Raw genomic sequence first — 21,489 nt, forward strand, 5'->3', positions numbered from 1 at the left:
TGTCATAATGATCAGTCATCGACCAGGCTGGGTGTCTGTCTATGCTATGAGTTAGAGGACCAGGATGCATGTGAATGTCATGTATGTATATTTGAAATAAACAGAGAAGATGAATAATAATAGCTAGCATTTATTGAGCATGTAGTATATGCCGGGCAATATCCTGAGTGTTTTACATGTATTTCCTTAATTAATCCTCACAACAACTCCAGTGCCCGGGGGATGACTAGAAAATAGATTTAAAAGCATTGTCAGCCTTCAGAGTACCTGGGAAAGGCTTCTAATATTCTCTAGGGAAACTAGTTAACTATTGGTAGTCTGCCCATGGTGTCAACAATTATATAAGTTGTAACTCAAAGAAGTGATTGGTGGCCCTAGGATACCTGACTCAGACAATAGTTTAGATATAGCTTAAGTAGAAATACTGAGTTGAAGAAAAACAAACCAAAACACGTTTTTATGTTGATTGCTAGGGCTTGAGCATCTTCCAGGCATGGGTTAACTTACACATTTTTTTTACTTGTTTAATAGGTATTTGTTGTGCTAGGCACTGCAGATACCAAAGTGAATAAGACAGTATGGTTGAGATGACACATATATTTAAGTGAATAATCAAAATATAGTGTGCTAAAAGCTATGATATGTAATTATAGGTGCTGTAAAACATATAGGAAGAGGAAGTTCTTGGAGCTCCCCAGAGAGGAAGATGTTTAACTGAGCTCCAAAGGACATGCAAGGGCTTGCCAGGGAAAGAAGGGGAGGGACAGAAAGGGGAACAGTAAGTGTGTCCCCCTCCTTGAGTGGGGATTTGGGCGTTTCTCTGTGGTAGACCTGGTTATGGAATAGTGTCAGAAATAGAGATGGAAAACTAAGTAGGGCCCAGGTTAAATCAGGTCAAATTTGGTATTTTACCAACATTGCAATGGGGGGGCATTACAAGGTTTTGGATAAATAGGGGGACATGAGTTAGTACCTTCTGGAATAAACAAAGTGACACATTTTAACTTCAGTGCTGCTAATGGTTGGGAAGAGGAAGAGTCAGGGCAGATGACCAATTAAAGGGTGACTCATTCATTCATTCATCCAATTGTTCATTTATTCCTTCATCTTTTTGAGTACTTGTATGTGCCAGGTGCTGTTTTAGGGGCGAGAAATGCCATCAGTGAACATAACAGACCAAGTCTGCCCTCAGTGGGATTACATTCAAGACATTCTGGTGTGTAGAAGGACTTAGTAGCTAACAGCAATGAAGATCAATCATGCAAGAGAGGGGAATAGAGAGTGAGAGGAGAGGTCCTGTGTTAAATCTAGTGGTCAGGAAAGCCATCTTTTCAGAGGTGAATCTGAGCAGAGACTTGAATGAGGAAGTGAGTAATTTTGATCCCTGGGGTTAGAGAGATCCAGATGGAGGCAGCGCCAAATGAGAGACCCTGAAGGGGGAGCCTGCTTGGCTCCTTCTGGGAATAATGAGGAAGCCTTTATAGCTGGAGCAGCATGAAAAAGGAGAATGTGGTAAAGGTGGCGATCATAGAACGGCCAAGAGCCAGCTTTGTGGAGCCATGTAGGCCATGGTAAGGGTTCTGGGTATTACTGTGAGTGTCATGAAAGCCATCTCAAGGGCGGTGGTTAGTGACATGTTCCAACCGAAACATTTTATAAAGCTCACTCTGTCTACTGGGTGAAGAGTGGATTGTGTATAGAAAAGAGTGGAAGCAGGAACACCAGTTGGGAAGCCTTTGCCATCACCCAGGTGAGGTGAGAGTTCAATGATAGACCACTAAGTGAAGACACAGTAGGTAGTGGGACATGAGTAGCTACAGTAGTTGCTGCAAAGATAACAGAAGGGCCTTCATTAGGGTATTGACGGTGGACTGGAAAGGAGTGAAGAGTTTTAAGAGCTACTCAAAGTAGGTAGTGACTTAGGTAAAGGAGGAGAAATGGAGTCAGATGCCTGGTTTCTGGTGTGGTCAAGTGGAATGATGCTTCTTTTCACTTAGTGAAAAAATCCAGAGGAATGAATGACTCCCAGTGACCTAGGTTTCTTTTAATAGGTTCTCATAGATCTGAGGGTCTCCATACCGTATTCTTCTTTAGGCCAAACTCATTGTGGGTTCCAGAAGAGCAGGGATCATCAAACTCATTTCAGAAAGGATCAGAATAACTCGTTTCAGCTTCTGCAGTCCACACAGTCTCCATCATACTTTCTCAACTTTGCCTTTATCGTGGGAAGCAGCCATAGAAAATACATCAGGGATTGAGGGTGACAGTGTTCCAATGAAATTTTATTTACGAACACAGGCAGGGGGCTGGATTTGGCCCACTGACCATGGTTTGGCTGTCCCCATAATAGAGCAACCCCAAGCAGTTTCTTCTTTCATCTTGAGCAGAAAAGTTTTACACTGTCAGAGCAGAGGTGAGGTGAGAAATCAGAATACTTAGCAACAACCAGCCTGGACCCTGGCAAAATATGCAGAGCTGGCTCCATTAGCAGCTGGGCCCAGGGACAGGGGGGCAACTATAGCAGAAGGATGGGGAGCAGGTTGTTATCAGAGTATGGGAAATTCCGCTTTTCCTTGAGCCCTTATCCTTGGGGTAAATGATTGACTACAGGGGAGAGGCCTCATGTGGCCCACATTTTTTTTTTCTCCCCTGGGCTGGATTTCTTATAACCACAAGAATAATTTCAAGGGGATGATCAGCCAAATACTGAACACATGCCACTTATCTTCTTCCAAAGGAACACATTTCTGGACCTGATGGGCATTAAGGATCCTCAGCAACTGTGGGCAAAGAGGTGTTTGCAAAACAGACCAGAGACCCTACATCGAATTTGCACATAGATAAAAAATAATATTGTAAAGAAAAAGAAATGATCTCTTAAGTTGTTTTCTCAGTTCCAATTTTGGAAGGATGGATTTTCTTGAAATGAGACTCTCCTCTCAGGTATAATTTACTGGCACTGTCATTTAGCATTTTATTTCCACAAAGAATGGAAGCCCCAATAGTTAACATGCTGTGCAGCAGTGAGAATCTTCCCAAATGTAGGTGTCCCCTCATCACGTCAGTCCTGGCTTGGTTTTGCATTCAGGCCTGGCCTGGGAACACAATGTCTTTGATCCTGATAGCCTTTGTATTCCTTGCAGCTTTGAACTCCCATTATACTCTATCCAGATAGAACCTCTTAGGGCTTTGAAGTTTTTCTCATGCCCCATATGTGTGATCTTTGAGGACCTTGAAGAGCCTATTAAAAGCTTGCCACTAGAATTTTCCTCCACAAGTTTGCATTTGAAAAATACCTGACCTTCATCAGCTGTGCATCAACCACTACCACCACCCTCCCACCCTCCTCTGTAGGGTCTTCAAAAACAATCAAAAGAAGGGGATTTTTTTAGAATTGCGTAGAAACTCCATTTTGCCTAATCTTCTTCTCGGAAAGATTTTTTATCCCTACCATTTTCTGTAGCCAGCGTATTTTCACAAGGCATATTAGCGGCCATCATCATGTTGGATATTAAGTTTATAGACAAAAAGTCAAACTTTAGCTGATTTTTTTTAAAGGAATTTTATTCAATTTCAAATGAGCATGTTTAAAATCTAGTGGGAAAAGCACTGGGCTTGCAATCAAGAGTGCATAGGTTTAAGTCCCCCAAGCACCACTTGATAGCTGTAGGATCTTAAGTTTCCTGGCCACACTGAGGTCCAGTCTCTTCCGACAAAGGACGTCCTGATACTAGATTACATGGTAATTGTGAGGATGAAATGAGGCAGCATTGAAAACCTCCCTAGTGCTTTGTTTGCCATATAGTAGGTGCTCAATAAATCAATGTCAGAATTTCCCCACTTCCAAGTAGGAAGTTCCACACCTAGGGGCAAAACAAAGTAACTTGCCATGGAGAAATGAGGGCGGGGTAAAGGACATCCTGTTTCAATGCTCTAGGTCGGTGGTCTCCAAAGTGTGGTCCCCAGACCTGCAGCATCAGCATCACCCAGGAACTTGTTAGAAATGCAGATTTGGGGCCCCATTCCATCTGTACTGAATTAGAAATTGTGTAGGTGGACCCAGCAATCTGTGTTTTAACCAAGCTTTGCTACTCCCTGATGATTTTGGAGCACCATGCTCTGATGCTCTTATGATGGAACAGTTTTATATGAATTATCATATTTAGTCTTTCTATAAAAAAGGTTTTCTAAGGAAAAAAAAATACCTAAAAAAAAAAAGCTAGCTGGAAGACCTGAAAACTTACCATTAAGAGCCCAAAGTAACATAAAGCAAATAATAAGAAATACTCCTCCAGATTATTTGAAAATAGTAGGATTCCAAGTACGTGGAACACCTAGAACATATCTAGAACGTGGGAATAAATGAAGACCACATTAATGGGAACAGGGGCATTCTGCAGAGGCTACAAAATGGGGGCTAGGGGCCCAGCCATCATCAATTGCAGTTTGCAAAGACTCAGAGTCAGGCATGGGAGTAGAAAAGCTTATAGTACTGGCTGTGAATCAGGGAACACTACATAAAAAACTAATGATGTACTGCATGGTGACTAACATAACATAATAAAATTTTTAAAAATAATAAATAAATAAAAAGCTTATAGTGAAAACAGCAGGGCTTTAGCTGCTCTCTGATTGGAAGTTGTTGGCACAGGGAAGCAAGAGGTGAGCTAACAAGAAGGGGAGCCTCTCATGTTTGTTTGGGGGGCATATTTGTCTTTCTGTGGTTGGTCTGGAGGGAAAACATACGGAGGTTGGCCGTCATTGAATAAGGCCTGACCTTTCTGGGCTGGTTGCGGCAGACATTATCTGTCAGAGTTTTATTGTTATATAGGGTCTGGCCATTGTTTGTACATTAGGCTCTCAAGAAACCCAGAAAACAAGTGCACATATTTGCAGGAAATGGGGTATGCTTTAAAAAGTTTACAGTTACAATATTTCTGAAGTTATTGGTATAGAGGAAAACAGTTAACATACCCATGGGCTCTACTATTTCTGCTTTACCTAAAAAGGCATTTAAAAATTAATTTATATAAGAAATATCACCAACACAAACATTATCTGAGCTTAAGCCCCATGTATGTACTCCAACTGTCGCGGGTTTCGTTCGTGGCAACTAATAAAGGTAATGAAGACAGTACACACACGACATAATTAGTTGTAAAAGTGATGTATACTGTCAAAGCCAAAATTGCACTGGACAAAATTAAACAGATAAGGACAACTTTTTCAAGGCTGTTGCTATTGGGGAGAGAAACCAGAATGTAGTCGGAACTCAATTTCGCTGAAACAAAGGACAGGAGAGGTTTTACAGGAATGGAGTGGGGGTGGGGCTCACAGGCCATCTGTGTTTGCTATTTGGCCTTCCCCAAGGAAACAGGGGGTAGTTTTACAGTTCAGAGCAATGTGTCTGTGGAAGTTAGGCTCCTGCCCTCCCACAGAAACTGGGAGGTAGGGGCTCTGTCTTCCTTAATGGTAACATTTCAAAGGGATGGCTGCTAGGTCCATGAGAAAGACAATACTGTATGGTGACTAACATAACGTAATAAAATAAAATAGGCCGTTCTAGCTTGTAAAACTAGAAAAAGGTTTTTAAAAATATTTCTATCCCAAAGGGCCAGAGAAAGAATTTACAATTACAAATTTTCTAAAGTAAATGCTCTAAGATCACACCTGTCAGAATGGCTAGCATCAAAAAGACAAGAAATAACAAGTGCTGGTGAGCTTGTAGAGAAAAGGGAACCCTTGTGCCCTCTCAGGTGGGAATGTAAATTGGTGCAGCCACTATGCAAAACAGTATGGAGGGTCCTCACAGAACTACCATAGGATCCAGTAATTTCACTTCTGGTTATTTACCCAAAGAAAATGAGCACACTAATTTGAAAAGATACATGTACCTCTATGTTGATTGCACCCTTATTTACAATAGCCAAGATATGGAAACAGCCTGTGTCCATGGATAGGTGAATGGACAAAGAAGATGTGGCCATGGAATATTACTCGGCCACAAAAAAAGAATGAAATATTGCCATTTGTGACAACATGGATGGACCTAGAGGGTATTATGCTAGTGAAATAAGTCAGACAGAGAAAGACAAACACCATATGATTTGTATGTGGAATCTGAAATACAAAATAAATGAACAAAAAAACCAAATCAGAAGCAGCTCCTAAGTACAGAGAACAAACTGGTGATGCCAGAGCAGGGGTGAGGGGAGTGGGTGAAATAAGTGAAGAGGTTTAAGAGGCACAAAATTCCAATCAAAAAATAAATAAGTTGCAGAAATGCAAAGTACAGCATAAGGAATATAGTCAATAATATTGCAATAATTTTGTGTAGTAACAAATTGTAACGACATTTATGGTGGTGAGCATTTCGTAATGTACATAAATGTTGAATCACTATGTGGTACACCTAAAACTAATATAATGTTGTATGCCAACTGTATTTCAAATTTAAAAAAATAAAGCAAATACTCTAAGAAAAGGGAGGCCAGAAACCTAGAGTAGGGAGAAGTCTGTCTAAAGTCTAGTCAAGCGGAGTAGAAAGCTAAGGCCGCCTTGGTCAATACCCAGTCTTTTTTTTTTTAAAGATTTTATTCATTTATATGACAAAGAGAGACACGGCAAGAGAGGGAATACAAGCAGGGGGAGTGGGAGAGGGAGAAGCCGCTTCCTGCAGAGCAGGAAGCCCGATGTGGGGCTCGATCCCAGGACTCCGAGATCATAACCTGAGCCGAAAGCAGACGCTTAACGACTGAGCCACCCAGGCGCCCCAGTACCCAATCTTTTATCTTTATTGAAAACAACAGGGACCTTACATTTAAGGTTAATAAAATCCACACTAGAAAAACAATCCAATTTTAGTCAGGGTCTCTCTTTTAAGTCAGAGTACCTTGGCATCCTTTGTTTTGACTGTTAATTGGCAAGAAAATAAATACTGTCTTCTCTAATTTACCTGCAGTTCTTTCGGAGGACTGTGCAGTGGTGAACAGGATGGGGGAAGGAAGCCTTGGATAGGGAGTATTTTGAACTGCCTGGGATCCCGTGTGGATGTGCTTTTGGGAAAGATGTTTCTCATGTGACCGGGACTTACCAGGAGTGGAAGAGGAGGAGGAGGACATTCTCCAAAGATCACTGGTCCAGGGCTGGACCCCGCTCATCAGATACAATTTTATTGCACAATTCAATACATAAAAAGAAAAAGAAGAACTGCTCTGGTTGCCCTGCCTCTTGGTCTCTCCTTATTCCCAGAAGTGGTCCCATGGTATTTCTGGGGAGCTATCCCACTTGACATTTTCTTCACTCTTGGCTTCCACAGTACCATACTCACCTGATGTTCCTCAGATATCCCTGGGCATTTTTTCTCATTCTCTTCTGCTGGTTCCTCCTTCTCTCCTGCATGGCTTAGTATTAGAGTTCATCAAGCCCCTGGCCCTCTTGTTGGGTGATTGCATCTCTCCCCCGGGATCTAAATCCCATAGAATACTGGAAATCCCAAGTGTATCTCTTTCCCAGCCATCCCTTCTGAACTCTAGACACACATATCTAATTGCGTCTTTGACATCTTTACCTGAATGTCTTTTAAAAAACTTTTTTTTTTTTTTTTTTTTTTTTAGTAATTTTTAGTACACCCAATGTAGGGCTTGAACCCATGAGCTCCAAGATCAAGAGTCATATGCTCTTCTGACTGAGCCAGCCAGGCACTACTTCACTTAAATGTCGTATAGGTATCTCATACAACATGTTTTTCCCATCTCATGAAATTTCTATCTCATTACCCAGATAAGCAATTCAGAAATGGAACTTCCATTTCTTCTTCTTATCCATCCATGGATCTATTGTTTTTACCTATCCCTTGACTTCCCAAATATAGCTTTATTCCACCCATGGCCACAACCCTAGTCCAAGCCACTGCTCTCACTTACCTGAACTTGGGCAAGGGCCCCTGACAGGCTTACTCTCTTTCTATCACATTTGCATCCCCAGGGCCACTTTTCTGCTTAAATCACTTCATTGCATTCTCTATTATTGTGTGATGGAAGATAAACTTCTCAGCAGTGCATACAAAGCCCAAGGAACCTGGCTCCTGGCTACTTTTCAGAACTTACCCCAGATTCTTTATTCCTTGCTCATTCCCTTCCTACAATAGTGAATACAAAATGTCTTTCCTGTCTTAGGACATTTGCACTTGTTCTTCTCCTGGCTCCTCTAACTCATGGATTCTTTGCATGTATGTCATGTCCCATGTTCCCTGATCATCTAGAGTTTCCAACTCATTTGTTCTCTATCCATTATCCTGTCAATACCCTTGATAGTTTTACTGTCTAGTGTGTGTGATTCATGAACCAGCAGCATGGGCATCCGTGATGCTCTTCATGAGCCTATGTGCTTGTGAGAAATGCAGAACCCCAGTCCCCATCCCAGGCCGAAAGAATCAGAATTTGCATTTTAACAAGATCTCCCCATAGATTCACATGAACATTAAAGTTTGAGAGTGTCACTTTGAAGTACTGATCACCAATTGTATTTCTTTAGCTATGCACTTGCTTATTGTTTTTGCTCATTAATAGTTTGAACTCCATGAAGGGAGGGTCTTGGTTACCTTCTTTACTGTTGTATCCCAGTGCTTGGCATATGGCTGGCAATCAATACGTATTTGATAAATGAGAGATTTAATGTAACTTTCTCAATTGATCCATGAAGAAACTAAGGCTCAGAGAAGGCTAGTGACTTCTTTGAAGTTATATGGCTGTTGTTAACATGGCCAGTGCAAAAAAAGAGAAAAGTGTTCTTGACTCCTGAGAAAGTGTATTCTGTGTGTATGTGACCTTGAAACCAATTGTTCTGGATGATGTAACAAACCTAAAACTTCCTTAGCTATTGTCCGTATATGGGCTTCTGATATTAATAACAATGATTACTTATTTATATTATACTTTGTCATTTATAATCCATTTTCACATACACTAACATATGTGGAAATTTAACCAGAATTATTGTCATAACATTTTCTTCTATTAAGAGCAGAGAAAATGGTACACAGAGCCAACAAGTTTGTGGTATTTCTTAATAGATCAAGAGATAACTGAAAAAAGCAAATGAAGAGAAAGGAGGGGTGCCTGAGTGGCACAGCCAGTTAAGGGTCTGACTCTTGGTTTCAGCTCAGGTCACGATCTCAGGGTCATGAGATCGAGCCCTGTGTTGGGCTCTGCGCTCAGCAGAGTCTACTTGAGATTTTTTTTTTGCCCTCTCCCTCTGCCCCTCCTCTCCTCCCCACTCTAAAATAAATAAATATTAAAAGAAGAGAGAAAGGAAAATTTCTCATAATTGTCAAAGAACCAATTTAGTGGAGTGGACAGCTCTTTGTGCAGATGAGGACTGCCTGGTCGCAGTTGACGGAGTGGTTGGAGGCTGTCAGAGGTAACCTAGGGATCTAAAATGGATTTTGCTGAAATGGTTCCTGATTTATTTTAATTATCATTACTGGACTTACATTTAGTTCAGTGGACAGTTCTGTTTAATTAGAAAAGCTCCTTCCATGATTTGAATTTTGCTTGTCACTCTCAGTTTAAAGTTTAGCTATTTCTAGTTCCTAATTGGCATCACAAGTGAACCATAACACAGAACTTGGGATTCTCTGACCCTGACATAGCCTTTTGATTTGAAATATACATTCTCTGGTGCCAGAGGTGTTCACCATATCTCCTGACTCTGGCTTTTTCTCCTACAAGAGGAAAGGCAGTACAGGGGAGATGGTTCTAATGATGAGGATGTGGTTGATGGAGAATCCGTGTTCTAAGAATATGTTCAGATCATTGTCCATAGACAAGAAAACAACCCCAAAACAGCCAGTTCAACCTGCCTCCAACACAGGAGTCCTATACAATATCCTGATATGTGGTCATCCATGTAACCTTTTTTTATTGTGATAAAATATACATAACATAAAATTTACCATTAATATGTAAAATAACCATTTTAAATGTGTAATTCAGTGACAGTAAGTACATTCACGATGGTGTTCAGCCATCACTGCTATCCATTTCCAGAATTTTTTCCTCTTCCTAACAGAAACTCCGTACTCACTAAATAACTTCTCATTCCCTGCTCCCCCAAGTCCCTGGTAACCACTACTCAGTTCTCTGTTTCTGTGAATTTGCATACTGTAGGCTCTTTGTATAAGTGGAATCATACAGTATTTGTCTTTTTGTCTGGATTATTTCATATTTCACTAAGCATAATGTTTTCAAGTTTTATCCATGTTGTAGCTTGTATCAGAACTTCATTTCTTTTTATGGCTGAATAATATTCCATAATATGTATTACCACATTTTGTTTATCCATTTATCTATTGATGGACACGGGTTATTTCTACCTTTTGGCTATTGTGAATAATATGCTATAAACATAGATATACAAGTATTTATTTATGCCCCTGCTTTCAATTCTTTGGGGGTTATACCTAGAACTAGAATTCCGGATCATCTGGTCATTCTATGGTTAGTCTTTTAAGACACTTTTGAGAAAGTTTCTTCTGAGAAATGGTTTTCCACAGGGGCCACACAATTTTACATTTCCAGCAGAATGCACAAGGGTTCCACTTTCTCCACGTAGTTATCAACACTGGTCATTTTTTAGTTTTGTTTTATTTTTATAATAGCCATCTTAACGGGTGCAAAGTGGTATAATAGGTATTCTTAAACATTTCTGTCCCAAGCTGGGGAGTTCAAAACAACACCAGGAAGCTATTGCAGACCATATTTAGTTGTTAGAAAGTTCTTACTATCTGTTACTAAATCTTACCTTTCTCTAGCAGTGACTCTCAACCTTGGTTGCACATCAGAATAACTTGAGAGCTTTTAAAAATTCCAATATTTAGGCTGCAAAACCCAGACCAATTAAATCAATGTCTTAGAGATTAGAGCCCATACGTCAGCATTTGTGAAAGCTCCTTACGTGATTTAAAAAAAAAAAAAAGTTTTATTTAAATTCAATTTAGTTAGCATATAGTGTATTATTAGTTTCAGAGGTAGAATTTAGGTTCACTACATCAAAAACTAATGATGTATTGTATGGTGACTAACATAATATAATAAAATTAAAAACTACAAAAAAAAAGAATTTAGTGATTCAGTGCTCATATCAAGTGCCCTCCTTAATGCCCATCACCCAGTTACCCCATCACCCCACCTGCCTCCCCTCCAGCAACCCTCAGTTTGTTCCCTAGAGTTAAGAGTCTCTTCTGTTTTGCCTCCCTCTCTGTTTTTATCTTATTTTCTTTCTCCTTTTCTTCCCCTATGTTTTGTTTCTTAAATTCCACATGTGAGTGAAATCATATGGTATTTGTCTTACTATGTAACCAAAGTTGAGAACCACAGCTTCCAACCTGACCACTGGTCCCACTTAGTTCTGCAGCCTAGAGGGCATCAGCTGTGATGACCCTATCACAGTGCCTTCTCTGACAACTCCTATTAAATAGCCAGCCTTTCATCCCCCTCTGGCATCCTGTCCTCCTCTCCCTTCTAGATTTTTTACCATAGTGTGTATTGCCGGCTGATACTTTACATAGTTTCTCCTTTATCTATTCATTGACTATTCTCTGTTTCACTTATCTCTGCTTCTATAAGACATACAACAATGCCTAATGCAGAGTAGGTGCTCAGAAAATAGTGTTGAATGAATGAATGCATAAATCTACTCTTATTTTCAAATGACAGTGCTTCAGTTAGTTAAAAATAGCTTTTGTGTCTTATCTGTGGGTCTTCTCTTCTCTAGGCAGAATCTTCTTTGTTCCTTCAGCCAGTCTTCGAAGACATTGAAGAATAAACCTCACCGTTATGAATACATTGTCTTCCTTTCACTAAATTAGAAAATAATTGAGTACTTCCCATGTACTACACATACCTGTACACACATATTGCAGATGAGACACTGTGCTAGGATCTGGGAATTGCAGTGAAAAAGAGAACCAAAGTAATTCTGTGGGAGTGGGACACAGACAGTAATCAACAACAGAAGTCATTTCAGAGAACAAGTGCTGTAAAGAAAATGCACAATGTTTGTTGGCTGTGGCACATTAAATGGGGTTTAACTGTAATCTGAGACCTGAATGGCAAGAAGAAGCCAGCCGCTAAAGAAGCATCCCAGGAGGAAGGCACAGCAAGTACAGAGGCTTTGGGGGGAGGCACATGTTTCAGCAGTGCTCTCAGTCAGAGCCTCTGAGAAGGACAAGGAGAAAAACCACTGTCACCTCCTTTGTTAGACATTTTACCTGCATCCACATGGCCTAAGATCAAATTAGTTCGTGGTAACTATATCACCCTATTGAAGCCTTTTCCTCCTGAGTTAAATCTTGCCCTGTCCAATATTTGTAACATGTTGGTAGCTGGAATTTAGGTGTGGAAGAGTGATTTGGATGAACATAAGTTGAATTTCTTTTCATGAACCCTTAGCCATAACAACTTCAATCATTCAATCAAAACACTTGTCAGCAGAGTGGAGGAACTTGTTGGTTTTCCAACCACTGCAATACTGGTTCCTTGTTCCAGTTGGCATCTTGTCTTCCATGCCTAAGGGAAAAAATTCTGGAGGAGGCTAGAGCTAGAACATGGTGGGCTGCTACTGTTTGGGGCCAGCAGCCATCTTGGTTTTCCATCGAAGTAGCTCAGTAAAGACAGCTCTTTCTTGCTTCTTGGGACCCTGTGTTTCCAGTGGTGGGCTCACAGGACAAGGAGCTGTTCCCAGATCAGAAGCTAATATACTTCGCCAATTCAGTTCTCCCCTCTGGGCCTCAGTTTCTCCATATTGTAATGTAGGGTTTGGGTCTGAGAGTTTTGAGATCCTTTGAAACTTCATTAAGAAAGAGAATTTTATTACTACTTTATTAAAAATAAAACTTTTTCTTATAGCTTCTTAATAACCTTCAGATTTTATGCTTTCATTGATGTGGACATTTGTTTCCAAATTAATAAAAACAAAATGCTGAGTTCGCACTAGGAGGGCAGGGTTTATAGGACCAAATCAGATGCTGAAATTGACAAGAACACAGATTTGAGCTGTGATGTTGGGCACCAAAAGAAATAGGGTCCAGGGCAGTGACAGGAGCCCCCAGAGCATATTGATTGGCTGCTGTCTTTGCGATGGACTTCACAGAATCCGAGATCTGTTTATTCAGGTCAACTTTATTAGAACAATCTTCAAGCCATGACCTATCCCTTGGACAGCCCATCTGTACACAGCAGCTTCCACATGGGCAGGGATAGGGTTCTGGAGAGAGGGTGGCCCTTGTATTCACACAGACCCTGGTTCAAGTTACTGTCATTCATTCATCCAATGCCATCTTTCCTTCATCTGACAAATGTGAGTGATGCATTGAAATTGAATTGATCAGTGGATAAAACAGACAAGGTCTCTGCCTCATGGAGCTTACATTCTAGCTGGGGAAGTGCACAAAACAGGAATCAACCAAATACATTTCTGAGCACAAGCTGAGGTAAGAGCTCTGAAGGAAAGTCACAGGCTCTCTGATGGAGAATAACTGTGCAGTTTCAGGGTAGTTAATTCCCCTCTCTGAGCCTCCTCCTCCTTTTGTAGGAGTTAACTAGGATAACATGTAAAGTGACAGGTACAGACATTAGAATACACTGGGTGCACAATGAATGTGTATTACAGCTGCTGATGCTAAAGTTACCTCCCTGAAGATAAATGAGGGGAAAAATTGATTTTCTTTCCCGTGTCTCAGAGTTTCCTTTAATTCTGTGTATGTGTATGTGTATGTGCGTGTTCCTGTGTGCATGTGTGTCTTCCAGTTCCAAGGAGGGTTTTGGGTCAGTGGAGAAGGTCGTGCTGCTCACATTTCTCTCAGCGGTTATCCTGATGGCCATCTTGGGGAACCTGCTGGTGATGGTGGCTGTGTGCAGGGACAGGCAGCTCAGGTGAGTAGCAGGAGGAGACCTCAGGAGGAAACCGGGGTAGAGTTCTAGGATCTCCCTGGACAGCAGGGGTCTGAACTATGAATTCCTTTATAATTGTAATTATGAAAGGGAAATGATGTTGTGAAATAGAGCAGGGAAAAATCACACATAATTTCCCATGACTAACATAACCAGTGTAAGCACTTACATGCAATCTCTGTCCCATCTTTTTTCCTGTGTTCAACTTCGGGTTTTGGGGGTGGGGGAGGGTTGGTAATAGGTGTGATCACTATATATATACATACAATTGTTGAGGACATATCTCATCTAACCCCCCCACTTCATCAGTGGTTCAGAAAAAGGGTGGCTGCGCAGTGACTGATCTAGTATTTAAATGTGTGTTTTCTGCTCTTTCCACTTCATGAGTCTCAACCCAGCTGCAATTAAAATCATCTGAAGACCTTTTGAAAATTGCTGATGTGTAGTGTAAATATGTCCCATATAGTATTTGGAGCATACTACTAAATAGTTATTCGTTGTTTTTTTGAAATTGAGATTTAACTAGGAGTCCTCTATTTTATCTGAAACCCTGGGGGCGGGGTGCATGGATGGGTTAGTCACCCAAAGTCTCTGAACTAGTTGATCTGGGAAGAGACATGGGCATTAATATTTATAAAAATTCACCAGGCGATTCTAGGGTTCAGCCTGGATCGAGAGCCACCAGGCCATAAGGGGGCATAAAAGATGCACACCTGCGTGCTCTGTGGCCTTCCTCTCTAAGCAAGGCATGCACGAATCCAGGGATGATGCAAAGAAAGTGTAAAAGCACAATTCTGACCAGTGTCACAAATGTGAGGCACACAGTAATCAATCTCAGAGAGGAAAACAGTAGAATTTGACACCATTTGTGAGGAGGGCCCTTTGGGAGGGTCCCCTGAGAGTAACCAAACCATGGCCTCAAGGGAAGGATGGATGTGGAGAGAGAACAGCCTGTGTAGAGGCCCTAGGGAGGGGTTCCATGCATGGGGGCTCAAATCAGGCCCGTGTGGCCTCAGGGAAGAAGATGGGAGGGATTTGGGTGCAAGGGGGTCTGGAGAAGTCAGGGGCGGCTGGACCGTGCACGCCGTGTGGCGGAAGGGAAAGGGGGTCTTACAGAATGCACTGGACAGTTGACTTTCCTTTCCTTTGTCTCTCTCCCTTCTTTCTTTGTTTCCCTCTCTTCCTTTTTTCTCTCCTGCTCCTTTCTCTCGCCTTTTCCTTTGTTCCTCCCCCTGCCTCCTCCCTTATACGTTTTCACTCACAGGAAGATAAAAACCAATTACTTCATTGTATCTCTCGCCTTTGTGGATCTTCTGGTTTCGGTGCTGGTGATGCCCTTTGGTGCCATCGAGCTGGTTCAAGACATCTGGGTTTATGGGGAGATGTTTTGCCTCGTCCGGACATCTCTAGACGTCCTGCTCACGACAGCATCGATTTTTCACCTGTGCTGCATTTCTCTGGATAGGTAAGGGCAGGGCAATGTGCACAGCGGAGCTCCATGCTGGGCACAAGGGCCTGAGGGCTATTGGACCACGCCTTTTTTTCTTCCCTAGCTCATCAGAAGCGATGAATCTCAGAGTGATAGATCTGGCTACTCACTGGTTCCCCCACTCTCCAGTCTCTGCAGAGGGCTCCTTCTTAGTCAGGCCCTCTCTGAGGCCCTGCAGACGCCGAGGTTTGTAAGGCTTAGAACCTGCCTGTGGGGAGCTCACAATCTAGACAGTGACAGGTAGTGGCAATCAGATTCACTGTAGAGCTCTACATTTTTATACGGATGGCATGAACAAAACTCTGAGGGAGTAAGAATTAACACACCTGCCCTGTAGGCAGCAGGGCTGGTTCAGAATGATAGTCTGATGTTTGAACATGACCTCCTCCCCAAAAATGTGTCTGTATCATGATTTTATGTGCATGCAACCTGGAGAATCTTTTCCAGAAAGTTAATTGTAAAATCCCCAATAATTGCTTGTTTGGGGGATGCAGAGCTAACATTTAATTCTTTTGTAGAATTTTGTTCTTTTTCTTCACATTTGACTTCAGGAGGCCTAATGATTTCCATCTTTGCCTTCTTTGTTTGCGATGTATATTTATTAGTTGTATTAGGACTTTTTATTTTCCAATTCCTGCGTGTTTATATTCAGTAATAAAAGCAGAATGCAGTTTAAAGGTCAGATAATTACAGGATCATAGGCCAACATCATGGTATTCGTATCTTAGGGGTAGTTCGCAAAAGGAAGTGTGGTGTGGAAGTCACATGTTATCAGAATGAGCAGGGACAAGTTTTTTTTTTTTTATCTCTGGAAGAGTCCAACAGACCCAGTTTCTCCTCCGGTCTAGGGATAGTCACTGTTTCTTTAATTGTGGGACAGGAAAAGCAGTTGACTAAAATTAGAGATTGTGATGTATCTAAAATATGTGTCTTTAAACACGAAAATCAGAGTCTGTCCAGAGAATTACTCACAATGGGGAAGGTCTTGAGGGCCTGGAACCAGCTGCAGGAACAGCGGATTCATCTCCTATCTCATGGGACTGGTGCTTATTGATGGGAATGGCAAGCATAATGGCCAGCTCTGCTTAAATTGTGTGAGCTCTTTCTCTCTCTTGCTCTACCAAGAACACATAGTTGAATGTGCTGAAGTTAAATGCACATATAATGAGACTCTCTAGCTATAGATAGTGACACTGGTAAAACTGAGCTGTTGGTTGGCAGCCAGACCCATAGCATGTCATAGTGTGAAATTTGTGTTTATTAGCTTATTTACAACAATCTGACTTCAGTACATGAAAGACTTACAGCCAGTCACTATATACTGTATGGAAGTTCGCATGAGAAGAAATGAAATGTCAGGGAGTAGAAAATGCATGGAAATCTTGCGGGGTAGCCTGCCTATGATCACTGCCAAAATGAGTGCCAAGACTGAAAGTATTATAGGAACTTGGAGAAGGCAAAACTGAGGGGATCATGGCAACTGGAGTTAACCTTCAGTTTGGGGGAAAGCAAAGGGAAGAAAAAGAGCTGAGTAGCGAGTGAAGAATGGGGGAGACATGTAGAATCATCTTCCTGATTTGGAAAATTTACTCTGAGCAGTCCTGAGGAAAGGACTGCAGGTTACCTAGGGAGATTTGGCTTCAGAGTTCCAGATTAACAATCAGGTTCTTTTGAAATCATGAAATTGTCCCCAGGTAAGCAGGAGCTGTTGCGAAGCAGGATGGGCTGGTCATTAAGAACCATCTGCCTTAGAACGGAAGAGATTTGGGTTCAAATCCCAGCTCTGCCAATGTTCAGCTCTGAGAATGGTGGTAAGTTATTAAGCTTTTCTGAGTCTCAGTTTTCTCATCTCTAAAAATGGGGGCAATAGCATCTATTTTATAGGATTGCAGTTAGGATTAAGTCAGATAGTTCGTCGAAGGCATGGCATTGGCCCCACTAGGCACTGTACAAAATGCTAGTGGATGTTCATTTCAGTTCCTGCAACTATCCATGCACTTCATGATACTTCTGAATTTGGACCTCCTCAGTGAATAGCTGCTCCAGCAGATGCATCATCCAGAAATCAGGTAGTTATTCTTAATGTGGCCTTTCCTTATCCCCTGCATTTAAACAATAAGTCCTACTGATTTTCCTTCCTAAACAGACCCAACTCTGTTTCTCTCCATCTTTATTATCCTGGTCCAAACTAATGCCATCTCTTGCATAAGCCACTTCAGCAACCTCCTAATTGTTCTCCCCACATCTACTTTATCCTCCTCCGATCTGCTTGCCCCTTACAAGATCTCATTGCCAGAGCCAATGATGCAACTTTGATCTTGTTGCTCCTTTGCCTGAAACCCTTCAATGGCTGTCATCGTACTGAAGATCAAGACCAGACTCCTTGACCTGTAGGGTTTTGTGCCATCTGTCTCCTGTCTGTGTCCCCAGCCTCACTTGATGCCCTTCACCAGCCTCACTCTCTGGGCTGCAAGCTGTCTTGGCCTTCTTTCTCTCTCCAGTGCTCTGTGCTCAGCCATCCCAGGACCTTCGCTCCACCCTCTGCCTGGAAAGCTCCTTTGCCCCCTCCTCTCCTGCCGGTCTTTCAGATTTTAACTCAATCCTTTGCTCCTTCCAGAAGCTGGCTCTGACCCCATCAAACCAATTCTCCTTTGTGAAAATTAGTGCAGTTGTGATTTAAATCAATTCTTTGACTTTTTTTTTTGCATTTATACTCTTTTTATTGAAGTATAATTAACATACTGTGTTATATTACTTTCAGGTGTACACACAGTGCTTCAACAATTCTACATATTACCTAATGCTCACCATGATAAGTATAGTGACCATCTGTCACCCTACAACGTTATTACAATTTTATTGACTATATTCCCTATGCCGTACTTTTCATCTCCATGATTTATTCATTTTGTAACTGGAATTTTGTACCTCTTATTCTTCTTTATCTATTTCACTCATTCCGCCCCCCTTCCCCAACACACATACTCTCTGGCAACTCCCTGTTTGTTCTCTGTATTTAAGAGTCTGGGGGTTTTTTGCCTCCTTTTTTGTTGGTTTGTTTGTTCATTTGTTTTGTTTCTTATATTCCACTCATATGTGGACTATCTCCCCTGATGGGAGAAAGTGCAAGGATATGAATAAGGAAAGGGTCCCCCCCTCATGGAACTTACCTTTTTAATGGGGAAATTAACAATTAGCCAGTAATTACATAAATACTGATTTAGGTATTTGGGAAACACTGTTCAACAAATGGGGTGTTCAGTACACCCTCTTTTTGAGGGAATTCTCTCAAAAATTCTCTTTTTGTGCCACCACTAGCTCCATTTCCTTCTCTGATAATGGACATCAAAACATCTGATACCATAAATAAGATGGAGTCAGATGGTTTCGTTTGGTTTGTTTTCCTTAGGGAGCCTGGGAAATTTGCCAGTTGTCTCTAGCATCTCCTGTCCCTACAGTGATATTCTCATTGGGATGGAAGGTCCACCCTGAACTTGACAACACAACATCTTAGCCTGGAAGAGTATGCTTTTATTTATCATCTAGCTTCTGTTTTTCTCTGTCCCACCCAGCCTGACAGTTGGGCTGGGCTGGACTGGGCTGGGCCAGAACACAGAGTGAGTGTGTCAGTGAGATGTGATTCCTGGCAAGATGTTTTGTCTTCCTCTCTGGAGCTACCATGAGTCTGTGGGGACAACTGATCTAGAGTAGTGCTTCCCAGACAAGAACGCTCACTGTGATTCTTAATCTCACCCAGATGGCAGACCTTTGGATCAAAGCGAGATGTAGGCCTCTATTAATATTATAAAATGCTTTTTTCCCACTGCAGTGCTCTATCCCCTGTGCTTCCTGGTGCTTAGAGAATTGAATCCTATTAATGAAAGTTTATTGCCTTGTTAAAAATTATTTCCAAAGCATAATTAAACTACATGGATCATATAGTATGGTCATGGGAGACCAGAAAACTGCATTAAAAGCATTATGTACTAGTACCGTTGATTATTTTGAATCTAAGGTTCTGTGGTGAATGAATACCACCAAGTATCTGTCATAGAGTACTGGTTTTAATCCAGCCACTAAAAACCATGGGAAATAGTTATGTGTGTTGTCCTAGAAAGATATCACTGGTGTGTTATTTGGGGGGGAAAAAAAGTGTCAGATTTTAATGTTCAGAATAATTCCACTTTTGTAAAATAAATATAGAGATGTTTGTATCTAGGTGTACCTGAGTGAGTGTGAGACAGGCAGAGACTGAAAGAGAGAGAGAGATTGATTGTGAATAAAATTGCACCAAACTGTTGTTAATACAGCAGTTATATGGGGGGCAGTTGGGAGTGGTCCTGGCGAGACTGGATAATCAGTTGGATTGGGGTGGAGAGAGACATCACTCTTACTAACTTCTAAAATATGTTTTAAACTTCAGTTTTCCCTTTGCTAGATGTTGACACTTCTTGAGCGTAGGAGTATCCATGATAGCCTTTGGCTGACATGATAGCCTTAGACCAGCACATTCTCAAGTCACTGAGAACATTCTGACATTAGTCTAGGAGTTCCCTCTGAGGGCTGAGCAAGGCAGAGAGCACAGACATCTTTTTGGCCAACGTGTCCCCTCTGCTTTCTCACAGGATGACCTGGATTCACCCTGGGTGGGAGCCCTCACCTTCTCCCAGGGTCAGCACACTCTTCCTCCCCTCTGACCCTCCCATCCATCTTCCTTGGTCCCACCCCAGGTCATGACCTTCCGCCTGACCCACTGCAACAGCCTCTTTTCTAATCATCACAGCTTTTAACGAGCATGAGAGTAATACCTGAGCATTGTAAAAAAAAAAAAAAATGCCATCAGTTTACAAGTAGAACATAAAAAGATCTCCATTCTCCCTCTGCACCTCCACAGCTGTAAGCCCTAGAGATAACCACCGTAAATGGTAGCTTCCTGCCAGTTCCAGTCATTTTATATACAAGAAGCAGACTTCAGTGAATATATTTTTAGTTTACTCAAATGGATTTATGTTTTAAATAAGCCTTTGAAAAGGGCTTTCCCTGTATATATCCCAATGAATTTCCTGGATGTAGTGTTTTGACCAACTTGCTTCTCAGATGATACATTGGTAAGATACATTGGTAAGATTTTCTGTCAGCGTGTGACAGAAAATAAATGGATTGGCTCAGGTAGCTAAAAAGTCCGGCTTCAGACATGGCTCTCTGCAGGGTTTGAACAATGCCATCTAGGCTCGCTCCCTCCCTCTGTCTCTGTCTCCCTCTCCTTCTTGTCTCTGCCTCTCTTCTTTCTTCTGTCTCTTCCTTCTCTTTCTGTCTGTCTCCCTTTCTGTCTCTGTACATTTCTCTGTGTTCCTCTCTTTATATCTGTCCTCTCTGTCCCTATGCTGTGTTCTTAGTGGATTCAGTCTTGGGGCGGGGGGTGGTTAGAAAAATGAGCCTAAAACCATCCTTAACTCATGAGTCCACAGGATAAGACACCTAAATACTCTTTCTCATGGAAGAACTTTGGTTGCCTTTGCTTGAGTCACTCTCATCTTGACCAGTCACCATGGTGGGATGACCAATCATGGTTGCTGGGCAGAGGTGAGGGGCCACGACTATCAGCTTTACTAGAAGCATATGGCACAGGAGAACAGCAGTTCCCTCTGGAGGAGGGATGTTGGGCAGACAAGAACAACAGACATCAGCTTCTTTTAGGCTGGCCGAGGGACGTGCAGATATCTTTATGGAGCCTCCACAACAAGACAAATGTTTGCTATTCCCACCTCTTCTTGTTTTAGGCCAAACATCCCTAGATCCTTCCACAGGCTCTATAGGTCAGACATGTTAGACTTTTAACCATTTTGATCCCCGTTCCCTCATCAGTGCTGTCCTTTGTCGTATTTGGCATCAAATGCAAGCCCCTTTAAAATCTTCCACTTCACTCAGTATACCATTCTCTACGGCACTTCAAGATTTCCTCGTTGATACCAAATTGTCACCCTTTCCCTTGGCAACCCAAGAACTTGACGTGTTTTATCTGCACAAACTCTTCCAACCATTTCTCAG

General features: G+C 41.8%; 1 protein-coding gene across 1 annotated transcript in view; it reads left to right on the forward strand.

The window, feature by feature from the left end:
* Window positions 1-1,494: 1,494 nt before the first annotated feature.
* The window catches only part of HTR4 (5-hydroxytryptamine receptor 4), an 89,557-nt gene continuing 69,562 nt past the window's right edge, over window positions 1,495-21,489 (forward strand). Inside the window, exons 1-3 of the mRNA XM_021695446.1 lie at window positions 1,495-1,571; window positions 13,809-13,934; window positions 15,217-15,417. Of these exons, the coding sequence (XP_021551121.1) occupies window positions 1,495-1,571; window positions 13,809-13,934; window positions 15,217-15,417 (404 nt within the window). The remainder of the gene's footprint in view (window positions 1,572-13,808; window positions 13,935-15,216; window positions 15,418-21,489) is intronic.

The sequence above is a fragment of the Neomonachus schauinslandi genome, chromosome 7 (genome assembly GCF_002201575.2).
Source record: "Neomonachus schauinslandi chromosome 7, ASM220157v2, whole genome shotgun sequence".
Lineage (NCBI taxonomy): Eukaryota > Metazoa > Chordata > Mammalia > Carnivora > Phocidae > Neomonachus > Neomonachus schauinslandi.